At 35.2% G+C, this 27056-nt stretch overlaps 1 protein-coding gene across 1 annotated transcript; it reads left to right on the top strand.

The window, feature by feature from the left end:
* Positions 1-3995: 3995 nt before the first annotated feature.
* Positions 3996-8616, top strand: LOC149151375 (uncharacterized). Its single transcript, XM_089443139.1, has 4 exons — positions 3996-4274; positions 4484-4588; positions 5378-7551; positions 8001-8616. The coding sequence occupies exons 1-4, from the start codon at positions 3996-3998 to the stop codon at positions 8614-8616; spliced, it is 3174 nt and encodes a 1057-aa protein (XP_089299265.1).
* Positions 8617-27056: the final 18440 nt, after the last annotated feature.

Below are 27056 nucleotides of genomic sequence, written 5' to 3'. Positions count from 1 at the left end.
CGAATTAGTATGTTAGCGGGCTATCTAGCCTGCATCTCTTCTTGAACATTTAATGCTGCCTCAATTAGTTAGGATCGAGCTGGTATTTGTCTTATGCATATCATTAATATTGTCTGCTATACTTAAACCATGTACAGAACCATTAATATTGTTAAAGCATAGTGTTCTTTGCAATATACCTAACAATAAGAGACTAATTTTCAACCATTTAATTTACGTAACAAACAAAGTCCAAAAGGTATTTCGTGTTTGTTAAAGTAAACCCGTCGGTCCACGGGCAACGTGACGAAGCATTTCATTCATTTTTTTGCATCAGATAGTAGAGGGCTAGAATTGTTTTGGACATAGACAAAAGGCTTTACTTTCTCACTGGTTCATGTATCGCCGATATTTTATCTATACCAGATAAACTCGATGCAGTCCAAAGAATATATTTTGTGAATTAGAAAATAAGCTTTTTTCAAAACTATATATTCTCGATCGTATAATCAATGTGATCACCGAAGTAAGCTGTAAATTGTGAATTTCAAATAGGGATGTTCATCCCACCCAAGTTATAGTTTTATATATAATCCTATATATAATAGAAATCTAAAATAAATATATTTTTATATCTGAATAAATCTAAAATAAATATATTTTTATATCTAAATAAATTATTCTAAAAATTTATTTTCTAATTAAATTATAAGATTAGAAAATTAATTAATATATGATTTTTTTATTTTATTTTTTTATAATTATATTATTATTAAATCAAATTAATATTGAGTAATAAAAATGTTATTAAAAGTTATTTTAAAATTTATATATATATATACTAAAGAAATAAGCATGTCAATAAATAAGCATGTCAATAGTTGATGGGTCCTAATGTAATCAATGAAAAAGTTAGCATAAATATTAAGAGTGTAATTTTATTGATATTAGTTGTATATTTTTATTTTTACACATGCTAAATTGTTAATAGGAAATGCTCAAGTTGCATTTGGCCAGCAGAAATTTGGAAATTAATGTTTTTTGCACCACATTAGGGATTTGGTATTTGCAAGAATGTAGTTATATACTATCCCCTCACACCATTAACAAGAATAGCTAAGTTTAACTAATCCTAAAAGGGGCATAGAAGTCAAATTAGAGGTGCTTACAAAAGCATTCAGTTCTAGTGTGTATGAGAGTTTATAATTACAAATACATAGAAAGAAAGTGAAGAATAAATGGTATTAGTGAGTTATGTCACAAGAAAAATAGGATTATATATGAAAAATAAGAGTATATATAAATATATATATATATATTATTTAAGTAAGAAACATTGGTCTTGGCCCAAGACTAAATTTTTCAAAAATTAAGTGACACGTGTAAATAATTATGTAAAGTTATAAATAAAAATATATATATTTTTAGAAATATTATTGGAATTAGCACGAGTAGTCAAGTTGTTGTATTGTGAACTAATTTTTTAAATGGTTGGAATCTTAATTAGTTGACAAGGGTGGTAGTTATCACAGTTATAACCTCTCATGATTCCCTAAGATTCCAAGATGAATGAATGACCATTTAGCGTAACTAAAGAAAAATGTTATGTTGGGAGGGAATAAGAAGATAGTTGAAGAGAAATACAATGTGGAATGCTGAGTCAAAGATAATCCTATAAAAATCCTAGGTACAAAAAAGAAAGAACAAACATTGAAAATTAGGGCATTGCTAGAGTCATTGAAAATCAGGGCATTGCTAGAGTCTTTATGGGGAGGAGTAAAAATACCAACAAGAGAAGACAAACTACTAACAGTAGAGAAGCATGAGGCTCGGGGGGATTGTTGTAGCTACAATTCATTGGTGGGGACGAATGTGTTGGTTCCTACTATATTTCCAAGTGTTAAAATAAGTAAAATCATTATCATAGTCAATCTATTAATAGGAACATTTGATTTAGAAGTATGCATTTACTAGTAATATTTAGCATGTGGTTGTTTGCATCAAGAATGAACAATGAATATGGTACAATTTAGTGAATACAGAAAGGAAAACAAATAGCTAACCATGAGTAATTGTTAGAAATGCATGTAACTTTTGACAGTAAGTGTGTGCGTGTGTGTGTATGGAGAATACGGCATATATAGGTATGAATATTTTCTATATAAGAGGATGGAAATTCCTAAATGAACATTCTATGTCACTAAATTCTAAATATGATAGGTTGTTTTGAAAAATATTGTTGCTTTGCTTAGTATCAAGAATAGTGAAAAGAAAAAAATTAGAAACTTTATAGATAAATTTATTACAAGATTCCATATAGTGAAATAGAAAGATTTAAATAGGCTTGGCATGCTTGTAATCTAGTATGGAGGGATAACCACTATATTAGCTTCCAAGCACATGCAGTACCACTTGGTTAAATGAAACACTACTAGTGGATAGTCATAGAACCTATTTGCATAGTTACCATATAGCTACCCTTTCCACACAAAGTCTACCGAGAATATTTCATAGCTAGACTTCAGCTCAGTATTTAAGGGAGGAATTATTGATGGAAATTGAGACATTCTAGGATTAATTGAGTACATGTTGTTAAAATAAATATGTTCAAGAAAAATTTGATATTCAGTTGATTTGAAATTGGTTAGTTGCATTTTGGGTTATGGCTGAAGGGGGGACAGAATGAGGGTTTCAGAGGAAGAGAAGGTCTGATCAGACTTTCCTGTATGCAACTTTGGAGCAAAGAAGGAACGCAGGGAGCTTGGTTTTACCAGCGGAAGTTCAAATCAGGGATTTGCAGATAGTAGCAAAGGAGTGGACGTAGGAAGAAGCGAGCGCTGAAGGGCTTAATGGAAGCAAGTGCGGGGAGGGGAGAGATCCCCTCCTACAAGAGCATGGCAACGGGGGAGGCAAGCAAGGAACGAGCGCGGAATGGGACGAAGTCAAATAACGGAGAGAACCCATCAAATGGAACAAACTGGCAGACGGGTCTGAGGGGAAAATGCCTCCCTAGGGCATCGAAGAAACCCAGGTTCGTAATACCAAGCAACAAACTTGAAGAGTATAGGAGTTACATGAAAGATTATGCCTTAATATGTAAATTTGTAGGGTTCTGGCCGTCAGAGAAAGATTTGTCCAAATGGATACAACAGAGATGGAAACCTAAGGGGCATGTGGAATTGAAACTGGGTGCGAAGGGTTTTTTTACAGTAATATTCTCTAACATAGAAGACAAAGAAAGGATTTTCGAGGGAGGCCCCTACTTTATGAACAATGCAGGCCTATTTATTCGGCACTGGGAAGACTGCTACAATCCAGACAAAGAGAAAATGCTAGCAGCCCCGGTCTGGATAAGACTCTTCGGGCTTCCAATGGAGTTTTGGGATCCGGAGATTTTAGAAGGGATAGGGAATGCTATAGGATCATTCGTGAAAGTAGCTGAATCTACAAAAAGAGGGAGATACACGTCCTACGCCAGAATATGTGCGTATATGAATATAACTGAACCTCTCCCAGATTTCATTGAACTGGAATATCATGATGAGATCTGGCAACAACCAGTGGATTACGAGCATATACCGTTTCGGTGCAGATGATGTCATGAATACGGTCATCTTTTCAGGCAATGCCCATTAAACATAACAGAGGAAGCAAAGGATAAGAGAGAAGAAGAGAGGGCAACAGCAGAGGGACCAGGACGGGAGGAAGAGGGTTTTAAAGAAGTACAGAACAAAAGGAAATCAGGGAGCAGTAAACCCCAAAGACAAATACCAAAGGAAAATATACCTCTGGAAATGCAGAACAAATTCAAAGTCCTCCAGGAAGAAGAAGTCGAGATGGAAAAAGAAGACAGTGACGAAGAGACAATGGAAAATTCAAAAGAATCAGGAAAACAGGTATCAGGACAAAAGGATACAGAACACGGGGAGGCAGAAGAGAAAGGGGAACAGACAAATGAACAAACTCAAATGGAGATAGACCCACAAAAAGATAAAGGAGGAGAAGAGGAGTGAATAATGAGGAAATTGCTGCAGGAATGGAGGCTGTTAGATGAAAGATTCATTCCGGAGGAGCAGAAGCAAATATATAAAGAAGCATTTCAAAAATATAAGGAAAAGGCAGGGGTAACAACAGCAAATAAATTGGAACAGATAGAAACGCAGGGGAATCAGAACATGGGAATGGGCAACTCTGGCAAAGGAGGAAGAAAAAGGGGTAGGCGCTCGATGAGCGAGACAATCCAGGAGGTAGGAGAGATGCTGGTGAACTCAGGAAGAGTCATACCTCTATCAGAGGTATTTCAACTACCCCCAAAACTATTAAAATGATTATTACAAGCTGGAACATTAGAGGTCTTAACAACAGAGGTAAACAGAGATATTTGAGAGACAGATTAAAAAGAGACAAACCAAGTATAATGATAGTCCAAGAAACAAAGATTAGTATGCAAAAATTGGAAGAAATAATGAGCAGGGGTAATACTAGGTATGAGATAATGGGGCAGGACGCGACAGGCAGTGCAGGAGGATTGGCAATCCTATGGAACCCGGAGGAAATACAATTTGAAAATTGGATAAGCCTCCCTCGGATCCTCTCAGGCACTTTTAAGGTGATAGGATCATCTGAATGGGTAGTCTTATCAGGAGTTTATGGACCACACTCTCCAACAGAATGTAAAGGATTCCTACAAAACCTGAAAGCAATACGAAGACTTATTCCAGAGAAGCCATGGATTATAGGTGGTGACTTTAATATGATTACAACCTTAGAAGAAAAGAGAGGGGGATTGAGAAGGATAGATTCAGATATGGAAGCGTTCAGAGATATGATATTAGAACAAAGAATGGTGGATATTCAAACAATAAATGGTACCCATACATGGAATAATCGTAGAGGAGGAACAAATCAAATAGCCTCAAGATTGGACAGATTCCTAGTCTCTGAACAAATCATGATGAAAGATGTGTACATAGAGGCCATGATTCTACCAGTAGTAGGCTCAGACCACTGGCCAATAAAGTTAGAAATCGACCTCAAGCAGAGCCCCAAAAGAAGACCATTCAGGTTTGAATCATTTTGGCTCAGGAACCAGCAGTTTTTACCAAAAGTAGAAGAATGGTGGACTACGAGCAGACAAAGTGGGAGAAGTAAAATGCAAACATTCCAACTAAAATTGAAAGAACTTAGGGGGGAAATAAAAAAATGGAATAAAGAGGAATTCAGGGATATTTTCAAAGAGCAGCAACGCTTAGAACAGAGAATGAGTGAGTTGCAACAGGAGAATATACTAGAAGGCAGAACTGAAGAGAGAAGCAGAGAAGAAGGAATAGTAATAGGCCAACTAGAGGAGCGAAGAAAGCAGGAAGAGATCTTATGGAAACAAAAGTCCTGAGTTCAGTGGCTCAGAGAAGGAGAAAGGAACACGAAGTTCTTTCATAAGGCCATGATCCAGCACAGGCAGAGAAATAGGATCTTCTCAATTAAAAATACGGAAGGCCAACGCATAACTCAGCATGAGGAAATGGAACAGGAGCTTGTAGGCCACTTTAAAGGTATACTCACTGAACCCCAAAGGAACAGAACAGAGGCCATAGGCAGGATCAGCAATGAAATCCCAAAGCTAGTAACCAGGGACCAAAATTTAGCCTTGATGAGGGCAGCAACCTTAGAGGAAGTGGAGGAAATAGTGAAGGGCCTGAAAAGAAACAAAGCCCCAGGTCCAGATGGATATATAGTGGAATTCTACCAAGCATGTTGGCAGTTCATAGGAGAAGAAATCCTAGAGGTTGTGGAGGAAGCGCGCAGACAACAAAAGGTATGGCCCGGACTAAACTCTACTCTGTTAACTCTCATCCCTAAAACTGCCCATTCAGAAACAGCAGAGGGCTTCCGGCCAATTGCTCTCTGTAACGTTATCTATAAGATTATAGCCACCTTAATGGTCAAAAGACTAAAACCAATCCTCTCCAGCATAATATCTCCAGAACAAACAGGGTTCGTGGAAGGGAGGCAAATCTTAGATGGTCTGGTAGTTTCTCAAGAAGTAATACATACTTTAAAACAAAAAAAGGAACCAGGCATGATGATCAAATTGGATCTGTCAAAAGCCTACGATCACCTAAATTGGAAATATTTAGAATCAATTCTACAGGCCTATGGGTTTTGTAACAGATGGGTGAAATGGATACATAGCATGATCTCCATGCCTAACTTTTCCATCCTCCTGAATGGTACACCAACAGTGACCTTTAACGCTTCAAGAGGACTGCGCCAAGGAGACCCCTTGTCTCCATTCTTGTTTATAATAGCGGCTGAAGGATTGGGAAGGTACATCAAAAAAGAGCTGAGAGAGAGGAAAATTAAAGGGCTGCGTCCATGGGGAAACAACATCCCTGTCACACACCAACAGTTCGTAGACGATATCATGATATTCTGTAAGGTCTCACTGAGAGAGGTCAAAAAGGTAAAGGAGGTCCTAGAATTATTCATGGAAGCTTCAGGTACTGAAATTAATAAGGACAAATCGAGCACCTTTATTTTCAATTCACCTGAAATGGTCAAATCCCATCTGACAAGAACGTTGGGGTTTAGAAAGGGAGAACTACCTACAAAATACCTGGGCACCATGCTTGATGTAAGCCCGCTAAGGATAGCTAACTGGCAGCCCACCCTAGAGAAACTTAAGAACAGATTAGATAACTGGTCCTTTAGGACTCTTAATATAGCAGCAAGATTGGTGCTTCTTAAATCGACTCTCCAATCAATTCCAATCTACCCCCTATCGGTAATGGCAGTACCGAAAGGGGTCTGTACCAAAATGATTGAAATCTTCAGGAAATTCTTATGGGGAGGGCCAAAACAGCAGAAGAAATGGGCCTTAATTTCATGGAACAGCCTAACAAAAGCAAAGGAGGCAGGGGGGCTAGGGTTAAGAGATCCACTCATATTAAACCAAGTCCTAGCGGCGAAACTATGGTGGCGCTGGATGAATGGAGGCAAAGACTTATGGAAAGAAATATGGACACTAAAATATAACATGCCCACTGCAGCTGAAGAAATCATGAGAAAGGAAGTGATGCCAAAAGGATCTACGATATGGGAGTTGGCATGCCAGAACAAAGACATCATAAATAGGCATGCTTTTTGGGAAATAAGAAATGGAAGGATAGCAAAATTCTGGGAGGAAGCCTGGCAGCAGAGGGGAAGAATGGTGGAAATTCAGGAGTTGCAAAACATTTACAGGGAAGCCAAGGCCAAAGGCTTAAATTATGTCAAAGACTACTGGAAGGAAGGAAGAGAAAATGAGATGTGGAGGGAATGGAAAGAACCTGAAGAATGGGATAATAACATCGATGAGGATCTAAAAGCTAGGATAATAAAAGAGATGGATTCAAGAAGGATTAAAAACAGAACTGGACCGGATATCCTCAGATGGGGCGGATCTACAAAAGGCACCTTTACGATCAAAGAAGCATACACCATAAAGTCTAAGCAAGCGCAGGAAGAACAGATACAAGAATGGAAACAATTATGGAAGAACAGGTGGTGGCCAAAGGTCACCATGTTTGCCTGGTTAGTGGGAAGAAGACGCATATTGACATGGGATCAAATCCAGAAAAGAGGGTTCCTAGGACCACCAAGATGTAGTTTATGTAAACAAAATGTAGAAACTCAGGAGCATATCTTAAATTCTTGTCCGGTAGCTCAGCAACAATGGGAAGAGACCAGAAGCCTCTTTGGAAAGATGAACCGTAACCCCTAGGACATAGTACTAACTTTATTCCAATGGGGGAAGGGACAATTTCAAAGCCCGGTAGTGAGAAGAGCATGGAACCTGGTAGTGGGATTCAATATATGGACCATCTGGAAAGAGAGAAATAGAAGGATTTTCCAAGGTAAGACCACCTCCCCGAGGAGTTATGGAAAAGAACTCAAAACCTAATAAGAGAAACAATACTAGCGGAAGCTTGGGATCAGGAAGATTGGAAAACTACGGATGAGGAGAACTGTATTTTAAGGAGGCTAAATCTGGAACAAGGGATGGTTCACCCTCAGCAACAAAAAACACAGGGTATAAAGAACCAAAGCCCAGCTGTGTTCATTCGTCCTCAGGACGGCTTCATCAAACTTAATTTTGACGGAGCGTCAAAAGGAAATCCGGGGCCTGCTGGATATGGTGGGATCTTCAGAGACAGCCAAGGTCAAACCAGGTGGATTTATGTAGACAGAGGAGGTATAATGAGTAACAATGAAGCCAAATTCATGGCTGCCTATCAAGGAATCAGGATTGCAATAAGAAATGGATACATGAAACTAGAAATAGAAGGCGATTCAAATTTGGTAATAGAGACAATCAGAAAACTAAATAATGGCAAGTCATGGGAACAAGTGGCTAAGAGCTGGAGGATGGCGGGTCTCATCCAGGACCTAGAAGAATCAATGAAGCGTATTGAGTATAAGGTTATTCATCATGTCAGGAGAGAAGGCAACAGGCCTGCAGACTACCTGGCTAATTGGGGATGCAACGAACCGGATGGAAAAGTGGATACCATATGGACAACTCAGCTGGCAGTGACAAGATGGGAGAACCTAAATCGAATCACCAAACAGGATAATAATGACACAACACAGTTATGATCATGTTAACATACATACCCCGATCGGGGTGGAGAAAGAGAACTGCACAAGGATACTGCACAAGGAGATGGGTGCATACAGGTAACAAATAGCCAAATCAGGATGAAGTATGATGGAAGAAGTAACGACGGCATGCATGAGAGACCGAAAACCAAGACAAGCAACCGGGAGAATTATGGAAATGGCAGGGGAGAAGAACGGCGGCAATGAGTCGATGAAGCAAAGGATAGGTGGCGGTATATCTACAAGAGTAGAAGAAGATAGTGAGACTGACAAGTCAAAGAGTGGAAAGGTGGCGAAGAGTGAAACAGTCTGGTAGAGAGACCCTGGGTATCGTTTTAGAAGAAGGCAGGAAGTTATGGCAGAGGGAGGTAGGAAGGAAAGGCTGTCCAAGGATGGAGAGGTGAGGAACATACAGAGGGAGCATGAACGAACGGAGGAAGAAGAAGGAAATCACAGGGAAGGGGAAATGGAGACTGGGAAGGAAGATTACATGGCGAAGGTGACTTTCGAGGTGGGGCAAGGTAGCAGGGGTAACAATAGGGGCAGACCTTCCAGAAGAGGTAAAGGCAGGAGGCGCAGGGGTCACGGGAGAACGTGGCAAGCAGACTGTTATGAAACTGAGACACCGGCTTCAAATCAACAGAAAAGAGGACGTCGATCCATAGAGCAGATAGCTCAGGAAGCAGAGAGAGCATACATCAAAGGAACCAATGAGGAGATCAGAAGGATTATAGATGTCTTGGAAAATAAAGTCCTGGAGGAGGCCTCTGATCCAGAAATGGAGGAATGGAGCATTCTCATTCCGGACCCTAAGAATACAAGGGGGCGCTTATCGTTGTATAAGCAAGCACAACACATGTATTGGGTTGTGAAACATCTACTAGCCAAAGCCATGGAGTAGGTCACCGAAGAGATGACAGAGATAACTCAAGGTCTACCGAATTTGAAAAAGGAGATGAATAATCTACAGCTCATGCTCCAGAAGCAGGACAATGGAATGGAGGAAATCCGCGACATGTTGAAGGAGATAACCACCGTGCAATGCGAGGAGGAAATCAAGCAAGAACTCATGGTAGATTGACTGTTCTGCTCTGTTTCAATTGATTTCTCATCTAGGCATAAGAGAATCAGTTTTTGGGGGCAAGTTTTTTGAACTGTAATCGCTGATAGGCATATAGAAATAGTATGTAGTTAGGGTGATGCTTTGGTTTTAAACATGTTGATGCACCAACATAGTTGACAAGTTGATATTCTCAGACTCTTGGGGACCAACAGACTCGGTTTCCCTCTGGGGCGGGTTGAGGTCACCAGCGTATGTATAATTTTATTTTTGTTGTATATAATAGAAAAGATCATGCCGTAGCTTACAAGAAAAAAGATGTTCAAGAAAAATTTAAAAGAAAGAACTGTAGATACTCTAGGTGAAGGTTGCATTGGAATAACTATGTAATTAAAAATATTTACATAGACTAAATACACATGAAAAAAGGAAAATGTTCAAAAGCTTGCTTGAAAACATATATATTACCATAGAGACTCTAGAGTCAAATCGAACAAATTATTCAAAAGACAAAGTAATGAGTTAAGAAAATTGTGAACTTAAAGAAAATAGCATAACTCAAGATTGAGAATGCAGAAACCCTAAGTAATAAAGTTGTAAAGAAGTATTTGTCGAGGTAAAAAATAAACATCATCCTCCATATCATTTAAATATGTATGTAAGAAACATGATGTTAAGGGATTTCTTTCTTGGAGAGGTGAATATAATGTATTATGTTGATAAAATCCCTGACTTGGGGTTTGGGGTATAAACTTGTTATAAAGAAAACATATATAAATATATATATATATATATATATATAATATACATATAATATATATATATATATATATATATATATATATATATATATTTAGTACCCTCACCAAATTCCTAAGCCATAAAAAAAAATTCTTGAATTGAGAAATTTGACAATGAATTTACCTAGATGACCTAGAATCAATTTTCACTTTGAATGACCTATTGAAAGAATATGGATAGTTAGGAAATTGAGCATTCATTCAAAGCCATAACTTAAAAACTAGAAAACAAGGTGTTGACATGTATGAACCCCTTTACTCTAAAAATAAGTTCACAAGAACAAAAAATGAAACTAAGCAGTCAAGGAATAGAGAATAGTAAAACAAAAAAGTAGTGGTACAATACCTAATATAAAGTATCCTTATTCACGTCAAGCTCTGACAACGAGCCAACAAGGGTTTAATTCAATAGGTGCACCTTCCTTCGGAACCCTGGAAAGAATTCCGATTAGGAAACCCTTATGTTAGCAATAATCAAAAACCCTAAGAGGATAATACATAAGAAAAACCCTCTTTTAAATTAAAAAGAATGTAAGAATTTAACTCATGCATATCAAAGGTGTGAAGGTACTGAGAGAGGGATATGATATCTTAGGTGACATGGGTTTAAGTCATTGGTAGTGGTTGTGCTCATATTTCTCTCGAACTTCCAAACCCTGAACTAGTTATTACCCTTGCAGAGACCTTTAACATAATATGTGAAAGGAGATGTTGTTTAGGGGGTGTTGTTACAGAGTTTCCATCTATGAAACTTAAAGAAGCTCTGAAACCCTAAACGATTTAATAACCAATAGCATGTGTTTCAAAATCTCCTTGAAGGACTTGTAAAGACCTAAGTAAAGTATGGTTCAACAAAATATTTTCGAAAGGCTCATGTAAAAACACAAAAGAGATTATTAGTTAAATTCCTTAATGTCAAGTTCAAGTTTAACACTGATAAAATATTGATAACATAATTCTACATAATAGAAAAGTTGTGAATTTACATGTTTCTTGTAGCTTGAGGTACATCCATCGGGTGGAATGGAAAACATACGCTATTGAAACATAACCATCATCAATCACTAGGAAGTTGAATAATAGTTTTAAAACCCTAACCATTGTCAAGAAGCTCTTTATGAAGGGAGAGTAAGCACAATGTCAAATGACAAGTATGAGAGGGTAGCTAATTAAGTGAGTAATGATGTTAAACCATAACTGATGTACATATGCCACATTCTAGGTGAGTCATCCATTCGTCACCGCGTCACATAAATGTGTCAGGGTGTTGAGTTGTATGCGAGAAATTAACCCAAGTCCCACCTATCAAGAATTCGAGATGTGATCATGGGAGGGAGTATAAATGGTAGTGTATTTGACTTTAGATGGGAAGGTTTCTAGTTAGATTCATGTTCGATTCAATATTGAAAGTCCATGCCTTGAAAAAAATTAATAATCATGGGCATAATAAAAGTGTTGGACTAGGTAGGGATTCGCATATCATATTATATGAGGGATCAAAAGTTCATATAAAGAATAAGTATTATTAATGGTAAGCAAGTCCTGAGTTCAAGTAGCCATAAAGTGAAGATATTAAAATCCTCTCATAGTACCCAAACATATTTTATTTGCAAGATAAATGATGCATCTGTGTGATGGAGATGTTGTGGATGGAAAAGGTTTGCTCAATTGTTATGGAACACAAGGTTAAGGGTTTGAGTCTCACTCTTTTTCATATGTATATATGATACTTTTTTTGAAGGTAGAAAGAAAATGAATCATGGTAGTAAGAGTGTCTCTCTTCCTATCTTATCAATTGAAATCACACTTATGAATATACGTAAGGGAATATTGTCTCTATGTGATCTTGGAAGTAGAACCTTTGTTTAAAGAAAAAACTTTGCTACGATTACCAAAGAAAACATGATAACAATGGATTAAGTAGAAGTATAGAAAATAAAATACTTTGGATGAACTTACAGTGGTGTGAGAATTCAAAGATGTTTTCTTAGATGAAATTCCTGGGTTTCCACCAAAAAGAGCTATTGAATTTACCATCGAATTGGTACCTGGTGCAACACCAATGTCCAAGGCACCTTATAGGGTGAATTTTCCATAGTTGATTAAGTTAAAGATGCAACTTGAGGAATTGTTTGACAAAGGATATATTAAATCAAGTGTCTCACATTGGGGAGTACATGTACCTTTTGTGAGGAAGAAGGATGATACTCTTAGGTTATGTATTGATGATAGACAACTGAACAAGTAGACAATAAAAAATAAATACCCATTACTTAGAATTGATGATCTATTTGATTAGGTAAGGGGTGCAAAAGTACTCTGTAAGATAGACCTCAATTATGTTTACCATCAAGTCTAAATTAAAGATGAGGATATTCATAAGACTACTTTTAGAACTAGATATGACCATTATGAGTTTGTTGTGCTTCCTTTCAGACTCACAAAAACCCCAACCACATTTATGTGTTTAATGAACAATGTCTTCAACTAGTACTTAGGAAAATTGTATTGATATTCATTGATGATGTTTTGGTTTATTCCGAGACACTAGAAAAACCTGGACAACACTTAAGAATAGTACTACAAACACTAAGGGAACATCAACTATATGTTAGTAAATATTATTTTTACCAAGATCAGATTCAATATTTGGGGCATGTAATATCCAAAGAAGGAATTTACTGTTGAAAGGAAAAGGAAGTTTTTAATTTGCTCGTTCCTAAAGATGTACCTAAAATTCAATCCTTTATGAGAAGTATAGATAACTACCATAAATTCATTGAACGTTTCTCCAAGCTGGCCTACCCTATAACATCCTTACAAAAGAAAGGAGTTAAATTTATCTACACCCAAAATTGTCGAGAAAGCTTTGATTGGTTGAAATATTTGTTATTTGTAGCTCTGATACTTAAGATTGTTTATCCCAATAAATGTTATATAGTATGTACAAATTCGTGTTCGTAAGGATTAACTAGAGTGTTAATGCATGATAACCATGTTATATCTTATGAATCTAGGAAATTAAAGGAGCATAAAACAAATTATGTTGTGTATGACTTATAATTAGCTAGATTATTTCATGCTTTAAAAATGTGGTGGGACTACATTTGGGGAAATAAATTCACAATAGTAATTGGTCATATTAACCTAAAATGTTTTTTTAGTTAACTGAATTTAAATGCAAGGAAAACAAGGTGGATGGATTTCCTTAGTGAATTCGATTCTGAAATCAAACACATCAAGGGAAAATAAAACAAAATTGTATATGCATTAAGTAGAAGTTTAAATAAAATCTATGGGATCCCTGCTAGAAGTTTTAAAATATATATTAATGAACAAATCATAACCGCAATATTAGAAGATCAAGAATACATACAAAATTAAGAAAAATGTTAAATGGAATTCGCCCAATAAAACGATCAGATTATGCTCTCAACAATGATGGTTTGTTGACTTTCAAAAATATAATTTATATCTCGAATGTGCATAAAATTAAGCAATTGTTCCTAAATGAGTATCACAATATTCATTTTTAAGCTCATCCAAGCTATGAAAAACTTATCATAACACTTAGAAAATGATTTTATTGGTGAGGGATGAAAGAAGAAGTGGATGATTATTTAGCAAAATGTCTATAGTTTCAAAAATTTAAGGTGGAACACTAACATTCCCGTTGGGTTATCAAATCCATTACCCATTTCTAAGCGTAAATGGCAAATTATTTCCTTATATTTTATTATAGGGTTACTCAGAATCAGAAGAAAACATGATTATATCATGGTTGTAATGGATAAACTAAGTAAGAAAGCCCATTTTATACCAGTGCAGTTAAAATTTAAAGTTGTTAATATAGCTTATATTTTTATGAAGGAGACATTCAAACTTCATGGGGTACCAAAAACATTGATTTTTGACACATATGCAAAATTCACATCAAAATTTTGGAAGATACTTTCACAAAATTATATACACAATCGAATTTCAGTATTGATTACCATCCTTAAATTGATGGACATGCTAAAATAGCCAACCAGATACTTGAATACATGCTTCACACATATGCAATGGAGCAACCCACTAAATGGGAGGATTACTTACATCTCGTTGAATTTGTATATAATAATAGTTATCATACATCTCTTAAGATGAGTCCTTTTGAAGTCCTTTATGGAAAGAAATGGCATATTCCATGGCTTTAGAGTCAATACGAGCATAGACTGGTTTTAATACACGATCTTCTACGAGATATGGAGCAGGAGTTTATAAAGGTAAGACAAAATTTAAAAACAACTCAAGATAGGAAAAACCATTATGTGGTCAGGAAATTATTCACAAGGGATGCAATATGGGAAAACATGTTTATGTCAAAGTCAAACCAAATAAGAGCACACTAAGGTTTGGAACCTGTCCTAAACTAGCACCCAGGTTCTATGGGCCATTTGAAATACTACTTAGAGTAGGACGAGTGGCCTACTAGCTAGCATTAGTAACCCACATAAAAGTTCATAATGTATTTTATGTATCACTTTTAAAGTAATATATTTATGATCCAAATCATATCATTGGTTGGAATGTGATATAGGTTGAACTAGAAGATGAGTTCCAGGTCAAGGCTCTATGAAATTTAAACGAGGGAAACTTTACTTTGAAATTGAGTCGTCATCTGGGTTAAAGTGAAATAGAAGCACTTTTCCCCTAAGAAGGCCACTTAGGAGATGGAGGAGAAAATTCAAGAAGCATTTTCTTCACTCTTCTAGAAGTGATGAGTGCAAATAAAACACCGAGGATGATTTTCAAATTAAGGGAGGGGAATACAATACCCTTGTTGTAATTACTTTTATAATAATTTATGATTTTGTATTGACTCGTAATGATTTAAGTGAGAAACATGGGTCGCATGGCCAAGACTAAATTTGAATAACTTACTAATAGGTGTAAATAATTACATACATTTATAAATAAAATTATTTTTTAATTTAGAAATATTATGGGAACCAACATGTCAGTGGTCAGGTTGCTCTATTGTTAAGTAATCGTTGAAGTGGTTGGAGTCCCAAGTAGTGAACAAGTAAAGGTGGCAATTGTCACAGTTATAACCTCCCATGAATCCCAAAGGTTCCAAAAGGAATGATTACCACCAAGAGACAATGTAACTAGAGATAAATGTTATGTTCAATGGGAAATAAGAGGATAGTTGAAGATAAATGCAATGTTGAAAGCTAAGTAAGAGATAATCCTATAAAATCCTAGGTACAGAAAAGAAAGAGAAGACATTGAAAAGTAGGACGTTGCTAGAGTCTATCTAGGGAGGAGCACAAATAGCAACAAGATAATACAAGCTACTAATAGTAGTGAAGATTGAGGCTTGGGGGGGATTTTTGTAGTTGCAATTTATTAGTTGGGAGGAATGTGTTGGTTCCTACTATATTTCCAATTATTCAGATAAGTAAAAGGATTATTGTAATTGGTCTATTAATAGGAACACTTGGTTTTGAAGCATGTATTTACTAATAATATTTAGCATGTGGTTGTTTGCATTAAGAATGAACAATGAACATAATACTTGGTGAACAGATAAAGGAAAACAAAAACCTAAGAATATTGTAATGTATATAGAAAGTAATTCTCATAAATCCATGTAAATTTTGAAAATAAGTAATTATTAGGAATGCATGTAACTTTTGATAGTAAGTAAAGAATTTACGTTTCATAGTGAACAAAGGAAATATATATATGAAGAACATAAAAAAGATGGGTACGAAAGCTAAAAAGGAGGTGCATCCGGCTAAAGAGAATTATGTACCTATAACTGAAGGCTAAGAGAACTAGGCTAATTTTGAAGAAACTCTTGAAGGCGGAATGGCGATGGTAAGGGTTTGCGCAAGCAGGTTCTCTGGTGCCGCAGCATCGAATCCCAAGCTCGCTTTAGGGGTCGATCTCGAACCAGGTACTGGGACGACGATGAACAATGCGGGCAGCTTGCCATTCCCGCAAATGCTCTCAGAGAAAGGCATGCTTATGGCAGGGAAGCGCCTTACAAACCTCCAAACCGGAGCAGCCATACTTTGGGGATATTCGCTGCCGATAGGAATCATATACCCTTGCAACGGAACGAAAACTTCAGCCTTTAGCGAGAATGGGAGGCGAAGGTAACAACGGTGATTTATTCTCTCAGCTGGAAATGCGAAGAGACCTGGCTCTTGCGGGAGAATGAGGCCCTTAACAGTTTTTGTATACAAAGGAATTGCTGTGACGTATGGACCTCAGAAACCAGCCATCGCCAAACCCAGAATGCGCGGAAAACCGGCAGGGGAGGGACGTATGGGGCAGATCCGAACCCCCCCACAGCGCAGGTGCTCAAACAAAGTTGTCTCGGCTCAGATCGAGCCACTATCCGAGCACAGCGTGCTTCCAGGCAACAGATCGAGGGTTCAAAGCATAGATCGAGCAAAGTATTACCAGACCCAGAAAGTTTCAAGGAAAAACAAACAAAATCGGCATCAGATCTGGAGGTTTGCCCGCAGCCAGAGCAGGTAAAAACTTCTTGGTTTCAGATTTTGATTAAACCTCCTCAAGGAAAAACTCGTGTAGTATGGATCCATGCAGATAGCACCTCCTTGGAGCTGAAACAACAGATCTGGGCAGAAATGGGATACCCAGTACAAATCCAACACCTGGTCAATGGAAGGTGGTCTCTCCAGGATAATAGGACGTTGGATAGCTATGAGATCGGACCAGGATCAACCATTTCTCTAAATTTTAGATTGAGAGGAGGGGCTCCGTCTCAGGGATAGCCAGGCTCCTTAGGGGGAGACAGGGGTAAAAAACCTGCTCCCCAGCACCAACCCAAGGGAGGGCTATCCTACAAAAATATTCTCCAGGGCAGCAGAGACACAGGGTCCTCTTCAGACCAAGGCGGGAATATACCCAGGCCTTACATTGTAGATCAGTCAGAGACAACCCCAGTTTTAAATTTAGATGCACCAGGGCTCGACGATTACGTCAGGTCCTATGAAACGCAAGCCCTTATATGCCGTTTCAACAGCTTTTGGCCCAAGCCATTGGACCTATTCCATTGGATTTTCACCAGCTGGACCATGGAATGCGATATTCATCTATGCTCAAAGGGATTTTTTATAGTAAGATTCACATCCAAGGAAGTCAGAGATACAGTCATCAGTTCTGGGCCATGGTTCTGGGGCACATCGGGGCTGTTTATGACCCCATGGTTTCCAGATTTTGATCCAAACAAAATGACCGTAACCAAAATGCCGGTATGGGTTAGATTATTCAATCTTCCACTGCATTTTTGGAATGAACAAGTCCTGGAAAGCATTGGGAACAACATAGGGAAATATATCAAAACAGACATGGATAGGATTGATGAAAGGATCTATACCTACGCACGTATCTGCGTGGAGGTAGATTTAAGCAAAGGGTTGCCGGAAAATATAAGGCTGATCTACAAACAACAAAATTGGCTGCAAGTACTGGATTATGAAAACACTGCTTTCAGATGCAGGCTTTGTAGACAGACAGGCCACCTACAAAGCACATGTCCAGACGCCAAGAAGTTAAACAATAAAAAGAAACAGAAAGGGAAACAGAAGAAAGGATGGAAATTTTCATCCCCAGATTCAGAGGAAGAAGAATCAGAAGCCGAGGTGGAAGAGATTCCTACAGAGAAGACTGAGGTATCCCCAGAAATGGAGTGTCAGAAGGAAACCACCCTAAACAACCAGACAGAGATGACAAGAGAGGATCCAGCTTTGGGAGGCATCAAACGACAACATCAATCTGATTCTTCAGACTCAGACAAAGAAGCTGGACCTCCGAATACAGAAACTCAGATAGTCATAGTACTGACCGAGCCCACTCAAGGAGAGTGGCGTAAGGTCAAAAAGAAAAAAGGGAGAAAGACTTGAAGTGTGAGACTTTCAGTTTTTCTACCTTTTTTCTTCTCTCTTTCTCTCTTTTCTTCTTCCTTTTTCTTTGTGCACGTTAGTCTTCTAATGTTGTGGGGGGTGCGAAAGCATCCGAGCCTTTGTGGCATTTTTCTGTGCATATGATGTAACTTTTCATTATTTTATTAATAAAAGTTACTGCTTTTTTCTTCGGAAAAAAAAAGATGGGTACGATTTCTTTCTATATAAGAGGGTGGAATTCCTAAATGAGAATTCTATGTCAATAAATTCTAAATACGATAGCTTATTTTGACAATTATTACGAATTTGCTTAGTATCAGGAATAGTGGAAAGAAAAAGGAAGAAACTTTGTAGATAAATTTATTACAAGCTACCATATAGTCAAACTGAATGATTTAAGTAGGATTAGTATACTTGTAAGCTAATATGGAGGGATAACCTCCATATTAACTTCCAAGTGCATGCAATACCACTTGGTTAAATAAAATACTCCCAATAAGTAGTTATAGAACTTATTTGTATAGGTACTACAATTTCCCTTTCCACACAAAGCTTGTTGAGAAACTTTTAGAGATGCACTTTAGCCGAGTGTTTAAGGGAGGAATTATTGATGGAAATTGAAACACTTTGGGATTAAGGGAGTACCTAATGTTAAAATAAAGCACTGGATCAATTTAAAAGAAAGAACCATACATACTCTAGCTGGAGGTCATATTGAAATAACCATGGAATTAAAAAGTTTTACAATGACTAAATGCACATTAATAGAGGAACATATTTAGAAGATTTCTTATAATTATATATATTACCATGCATAAATGATGGGTTTTGGAACCTTAGTCATATACAAATAGGTACATATTATACAAGTGCTCAAATATCTCCAAAATGAGTTTTCCTATGCATAATTTGTAGTCATATTGAACAAATTGTTCAAAAGACAAAATAATGAGTTAATAAGATTAAATCCCTAAAACTAATAGCATAAATTGAGATCAAGTATGTATAAACCCTAAGAAATAAAGTTGTAAATAAGTAGCCATGGTTGTTAACAATTTTCATCATCCTCTATGCCATTTAAATGCCTATGCAACAAAAGTGGTTTTAAGGGAGTTCTTAGCTTGAAAGGTAAATCTAATGTACTATGTTAAGGAAAAACCCTACGTTGGGATTTGGGGCACAAAGTATATACAATTTTTGTCATTTCATACCTATAGAAGGTATGTACATTTGACAAAAAAATATTTCTTTTGTGAAATAACTTTATTTCTAACTTTACATCTAACTTATTCTTGACCCTCTCATCTGTACATTACATTATTAACTGAAATTTACTCAATCAAGCTTCCTTAAGGAGTACTAATTCTACCCTTTTCTTTTTCTTGGTGTCATAATTCCTGCTTGGTTAACCTATATATCAAAATTACAAGAATAAGACAACCACAAAAACATTTTTCTTATGATAGCTATAACAAAAAAGATCACATAATCCCTTTAAACATTTATGTTACAAATTATTTCAATGGAGGAAAAGGTAACTGTCTATATACTTTTCCCTAGAGAGAACAAAATTCCCTTCTCTTTTTTTTCTAGTGCAAACAACTGGTTTTCTTTCTTCTACCTACAACCAAAAAAGAATTTAGAAAAACTTATCTCAATTTCCAAATAATATGTATGAGACCTACTCATTCCCCCCGACCTTAAGCCAAATATCACTTTTGGCTACCACTGAGCTATTGCCCCTTTAGCTAGAATGACAATATTTACTAGACCCAATAATTTTTCCTTTTGGCCCTAGAGTAGGAAAAATGGCTCATTCTACGGGCTCACCATTTTTTATCTCCCACTCGTGACAGGTAGTTATTGTCTTCCTCTCTCATATTGACTTCCTCTAAGAGTACCAAGTTCACAACATTTATCTCTAGCTGAATTGTTTTGGTCTCTCTATCAATCTAAATAACTTCTTCATCTAGGTTAATGGCATTTCTCTCCAACCATCCTTCTAGAATCCGTCCTTTTTTCCCCTCTTATTGGAGTGAAAAATCGGAAAAGAAAATGAGAATGTTCTATTTCATTTTGTTATTTCCCTTATTTGGGCATAACTAACTTTTCAATTGCTTCTAACTCAAGTGACTTTAACTCACCATGTAATCCTTTATCATAGTAATGAAATGAATGATTGTCATTACAAAGACAAAACTTTTAGTGTGTTTGTTTATTAAAATTACAATGTGTACCTAAAGTGTGCTTGTCACTTTTAATGTTGACTTTTTGCAGTAGTAGACAAAGACTCTCACTCTCGCTATAGGCATGGACTCTATGCAAGACTATATCCAAAACTAACCTAAAGATATATACAATAAAATCTGATGACAGGCCCTAGACTTGTGATGGACCAAGTTTTAAGTACAACAATAGAGACGATTCTATCAACTATGACAAGACACAGACTTGGTGCCGCATCAAATGTGTAGTATCAAGAATAGGACATCTAAAATGTGGTATCAAAACTAACTATGACATATAGAGACGTAGAGATATAACTGAGACCCTGTATATACTTACGTTGTCCTACAAAAACATATGTGAGAGATGATACTCAAAATTCAAATGTAAACACTTAATCATACATACCTTGTTGTAGGAGATTTACCCTTGGCAGAGGTAAGTTGAAGGGTATTTTGTTTTGTTTTGGGATTGGTTTCGTTGGGAAAATTTTGCATGCAAGTAGAAGAACATTCATGTACAAATTCAAGCAAGAATTCAAGAGCAGAAGTATCAAATCAAAGTAACCATTACAGCAGGACATCGAAGACATGACAACCATCCGTATATTGTGAAGAAGTGTCAAGGCCAAGAGTCATCATTGTAAAGTTGTAAAAGAGTCATGTGTAAAAGTGCCATCATTGGAAGAGTCATTATTGTAAAAGAGTCAATTTTCCTAGAGTGGAAAATTCATTATTGGGAGGTATAGGAGTCTCTGTTGGGATGATGTCATGATTGGGTTGCAGGTCATAGTGTGATTGGTGTTTAGTCAAGTACAAGAAAATCATTGTAAATCATATTGTATCGTGGATCATTGTCCCTAGTGCAGGATTCCACACTCTTGTCTCATTTCTAGTCATTATAGGGTGGCAAGGAGGTGCTAGGTTGGTGTATGAAGTCGCATTCAAATTGGAGCTTGTGAACACTTGAGGGTGGTAGGTTGGTCTAGGATGTTGGGGCATCCATTCAGTTGACCACTGAAGAGGGATGTTCAGATGTCCTTCCAGTGGGAGATGGAGAAGAATGTTTTTCTAGAATTCTAGGGAGTTTGTTGCTTTCATTTCAGTGGGGGATGAAGATTAAAGAATTTATTAGAAAAGCATTTGGTGGTTTTTGACCCTGAGGGGGTTTTCCACCTAAAATTCTTGTGTCTACTATGTTTTATTATTATTATTATTATTGCATAAACATTAATAATAATTGAAGATTAACTAATGCTCTGAAAATATTTAAAAGTGTTAATTTCTAAGGAATATTGATTCTCCCACCCTCTCAATATTTCCAACACAATATGGGTGCGGTCCCTTGTATTGAAAATACGTTCTCATTCTCTACTTTTACTAGCCATTGCAGGCCTTCTGATTATATTCCTACAATGCTAGTGGATTGTTCATTTACTGATCCCAAATGGTATAATGAATATCATGGGAATTACCATGGCCTGCCCTGCCAAATGCCACATGATCAATGCTTTAATAGGGAGAGTGGAATTTGTAAATTACGCTCAACAAGATATATGCATCAGAGTGCAGATTATCAGAAAGTTCCATTGTTTTATATTGGAAATTATGGACGTTCAAACATGGAGAAAGCTTCAACGGAAGATGTTAAATCTTCGCTTCTTTAATTTCTTAGGAAAGAGCATGAAAGAAAAGGGTACACCATATTTGTTATTTATTAAGAATTCAACAAAGTTGCTGGTAAAGTTTTAAACCTCAATTATTTGGGGTTTCCTAAACTAGAAAAACTTCTTGAAGAATTTAGGGATACCGCATTGGTCAAGAGGGTGTCACCGAGTGAGGATTTACCGAGTGGGGATTTATATTCCATGTAAAAACAGAACATTAGAATGAAATTATAAAATCTTCTTGAATCTTCTATTCTTTTGGCGTTCCTTTACACCTCTAGATACAATTGCTAGTGTAATTATGCATGTGATTAATATACCCTCTATCTTATTTTAACTATATTTATTAATGTGATTATGCTAATTTTAGCTAATCTATTTGGCAAATAATTAAAAATAAACTTCTTTATGATACAATTAGAGTAACCATTTCTAGTAAGGGCCACTTATCTTTGCTCTTCCACATAGCCCAATCATATTTTATAGATATCACGTGGGCAAATCTAAAATTTGGAGCATGAATGCAGGGAAGCCTCACTTTTCCTTGTAAAGGCCGTTAGTTTTCACACTACGTGTTGGGACAGGAAAAAGTCTATGACACACATTTCTCGTTTATAATGCTACGCATTATATCATATCATATCAGATCCCTAAGTATGATAAATGTACACCAACAACTTTGTGTAAGCCTTAAAATGGCAATTAAATAGTACTGGTAGGATTGAGTAGTTAACTAAATGTAATAAATTATTGTGCAATCAATCTATTACGTCCTCGCAACGCTAATAATTGAATTGCGTTGTGGGAACGTTAATAATTGCGTTGAGTTGACTTGGTCCACCATGTTTTCTTTTAATTTTAAAGTCTTAAATCTTAATAAGAAGAGTGATTTTAAAATAACAACGTTGGTGATGTACTGTGTTCTAGGACAAAATGGCCTCGTCTATTCAGTTGATAATTTAGCCCAAAATATATTTTTATTTAGAATTTGGTAATTTTTAGATTGTAAAATTTAAAATTTTTAGTGTTTAAATCAAAATTTTAATATTATAAATAAATCATCATTATCAAAATTTTCTGGAGCGCCCCAAAGTTGTACACAACTTAACCACTGCAACCTAATATATTAAATAACTTTTACAGAAAAAACCTAATTGTAGAGAAAAAAACCAACTTTTTCCAGGCAAAAATGCCCCCGGTTTAAACTAAGCATGTCAGAATTTCCAATAAGATTTATAGCATATTAATCATTAAAAATTTATATCTTTAGAGTTTAGTGTATATTCCATGGCGTATTGGCTGTGCCATCATGCCCTGGCTGGTTGTTCAAAGTGTTTTCTCAGGGAATCAATGAATTGGTGAATATAATTTAGCGTTGTTTATTTCATGGCGCTTATTCCTAATTCCAATGCCTATGAGCTACAGTCTATAATGATTCACAAATTAACTTTATTTCTGCTCCCCATGGGCTTTGCTCTGCATTACGTGAGATGGTTTTGCAACTTTGAGTTCGCAACTCCACTACGTTTGGATCTAACGAGAGGGCCGCTTGACCAAAGAGTCAATGGGATTATGCATGCTGAATAGCTTTGCCATTTACAAGTTTTATGGCTTTCATTTTAAATATATTTTCTTACTTATATTTATATTTGGTATATTTACATTCAATCTCTTCATGAAGTTTTAATTTATTAATTATATTTATTTGTTTATTTAATTGGGTTAAAATTAGAATTTTAAATTTGTTAATTGTTTTTTAAATCTGGTTATAAAAGCCTATATGTATCTCTAGAGTTTTGGTTTTTGGAATTGATATGCAAGAATCCACAGATATTCGATATTTTTATTTGGAAATATTTTCATAAGTATTATTTTTTCCATATAAGATGTAAGGAAATCTTATTCTTGTTAATAGAGATTTAAATTAGCTAAATTCTTAACCATATTGATATGGATTATCTAACTCTATACCTAATTCTAATTTTAGATATAAACAATAGAATAATCAAATTTAGAAGCATAAATTTGGTCCTTTGATAGATTTAAGGACATAGACAATGAATAACCAAATTTAGCAAGGTGAATTTGGTGGTTTGATATTGAAAGGAAAATAGTTCCTCTAAGGAAACTTTCAACTCTTTCTATCATGATTGAGTCTTAGAAATCAAATATCTCTTTATAATAGTTTGATATTGAAAGGAAAATAGTTCCTCTAAGGAAATTTACAACCCTTTATATCATGATTGAGTCTTAGAAAACAAATATAACTCTTTATACATTTTCATGTATATAAATATCTACAAAGTACTTGTACAAGAAAAACATCCACTAAGGTTTTAAGACAAGTATACAATAAATAAAACTAAATCATGTGATAATTATATAGTTTGTTACAGTCTTCCACCCTCTTCATCTTCATGAATATGAATATACTCTTTCAAAATTCTATCCTCTTTAGTGGGTCAAGCTTTTGTATTGAAATTGTCATTTGAATGGTTAGGAGATCTATCTATTTTGCCAAAATTATATAAATAGTTCTTTGAATTATTAGCTCTATGCATTAACATTAAGAAAAAATTTATTTTATTTTTGTTTTTTTTTAATTACAAATAATTGAGAGTCAAAATACTAGAAATGGACCATTTATGATGGTGAATAAAAAATAATAATTATGAATTTGCATGTCATATATCGTTAAAATTTCACTTGGAGGTAAGGTAAATTTGAAATTCCAAAACTTTCATCATATATTCTTATGTTGATTTCTAAATTCCATGTTTTCAGACAATATGAAATAAAATTATTTTAATATGAATATTTTTACTAATTTTTTATTTTCAAAATTTGAAATTAACATAAAAACAAAATTACTATAAACTACATTAAAAAAAACATGCACACTCTACTTTATCTTCCTAAATGAAGAAATGTAAAAAAAAAAGTTATTCCCAACTTCCTTTCTCCATTATATATAAACGCAAAGGCGTTTCTCTTCCCTACCCCTCCCAAGCATGAGACTCTCTTTATAAGAAAAAATTAACAAGTGTTGCATGGCACTTTAGTGCCATGCCATTGAAATTAAGGATTAGGTTGCTAGAAAATTTGAATATTGAGGCTAGTAACATGATACATATAAAACATATTATGAAATATTTAAACTAGTATTAATATAAGATGAAGAAGATTAGTATATATTTTTCATATATGTAAGATACCAGAAAAATATTATTCTGTGAAATTGTTTTGCAAAGCACAATTGCATTCATAGTTATATGACAAAGTTTGACAATTTATATTAAAAAAAAATCTTGTAATTCAATTCCGAAGTAGTAATAACTTTGGATGGACTTTTCAAATTACATTTACATTATGTGCATATACAACTAAATGGATGTCACATTCCTATGGATTTAAATTACAAATTGCTTAATACAATTCACAATTAAGTAGAGTTGGTCAATTTGGAATGACGCTTGACATGATGCTAGAGTTTTGTCGAGACTATTAATGTGAAAATTGTGAGGGTTTTTCATGGGTTTCTTTTGGCATAAGCATTCAACCATTGAAAATCTCATAACTTCTTGTTGATGCTTTCAGAAAAAAGATGAAGAAACAATATTTATTAATGCTTCTTTGGTTTTTCTAAAAATTATCATACTATGTCTAATAACTTTGAAAAATAATAAAGAAAGTAGGAATTCAAGTAGAGTGGTGAAGACCTAATTTCTAATTATATGAAAAAATCATTGTAAAATTGAAGATTTCTATAAATGATAAAATTAGAAGGACTAGTCAAAATTAAGAATAAAATAAAAATGAAATAAGAATGTATCATTTATTTCACTTATATATAAATTAGTTATAAAATTGAATCATAAAGAATAAATGAAGTATAAAATAAGAAGTCATGTTATGTTATTGTTATTTACATGGATGATGTTGTGTTATTAACAAATCATAAATATACTTTTGATACAAATATAATCATTTCATATAATAGTGACATTTTCTTCTTAGTAAGAACAACAATTTTATATGGTTGTTCTTTGAGCTACAAAATTAGTTAAAGAATCCTGAAAGAATGTTATCTATTCTATAAATGGAAAATGGAAAAACATAGTAACAACAATATATTTATATAGTTGTTGTATGGGTTATAGAATTAATTGAAGACTTAAAGAAGAAGATTGAAAAGATTGATAAAATGTGTTTAGTAAAATAATTGTGTATTATATATATTATTAAATTTAATAAAAAAAATGTAAATAAAAAATATTTACTCAAATGAAAGTTAAACAAATACTATAAATAGATCTCAACTAATAGTATATCTAAAGGAAAAATTTTATACATAAAAAAAAGAAGTAATTTACAAAAACAAGAAGAAAAAAAAATGAGAAGTGAGTACATGTAACTCAACATGATAGTATTCATGAAAATAAAATGAAAATACTCAATACAAATATAAATATTTTTGTTCTCACTCCCACATAACTTTATTCTATATATCTCTGATGTCCCCGAAAAAACTGTAAACATTTTATTTTACCACAGTAAACAAACTGGATAATTATGGTTGTTATTGTTTGAGTTAAACAATGTTAATTATTTAAATAGAAAATGGTTTGATTATAACAGATTTTGTAACTTCTCACGAAGGGGAAGTTGGAAAAAGGAAGTTACCTGGAAAAACCCTAACTACCTCCCCTAACTGTGAGTTGCTCCAAAATAAAAGGAGTGGGGGGAAGGAAAAAACCATG

The sequence above is a fragment of the Pinus tabuliformis genome, chromosome 9, assembly GCF_031772625.1.
Source record: "Pinus tabuliformis cultivar Carrire ecotype Pingquan chromosome 9, CPIR1, whole genome shotgun sequence".
NCBI lineage: Eukaryota > Viridiplantae > Streptophyta > Pinopsida > Pinales > Pinaceae > Pinus > Pinus tabuliformis.
This window is presented reverse-complemented; position numbering and strand designations above follow the sequence as displayed.

What these genes read in the sequence shown, in the direction of transcription:
- LOC149151375 (XM_089443139.1), top strand. Translation starts at nt 3,996, where the DNA reads ATGAGGAAATTGCTGCAGGAATGGAGGCTGTTAGATGAAAGATTCATT. An exon ending in GAGTCATACCTCTATCAGAG is followed by an intron (nt 4,275 to 4,483) that starts GTATTTCAACTA and finishes ATAATGGGGCAG; the next exon opens with GACGCGACAGGCAGTGCAGG. An exon ending in AAGGTCACCATGTTTGCCTG is followed by an intron (nt 7,552 to 8,000) that starts GTTAGTGGGAAG and finishes TATTTTAAGGAG; the next exon opens with GCTAAATCTGGAACAAGGGA.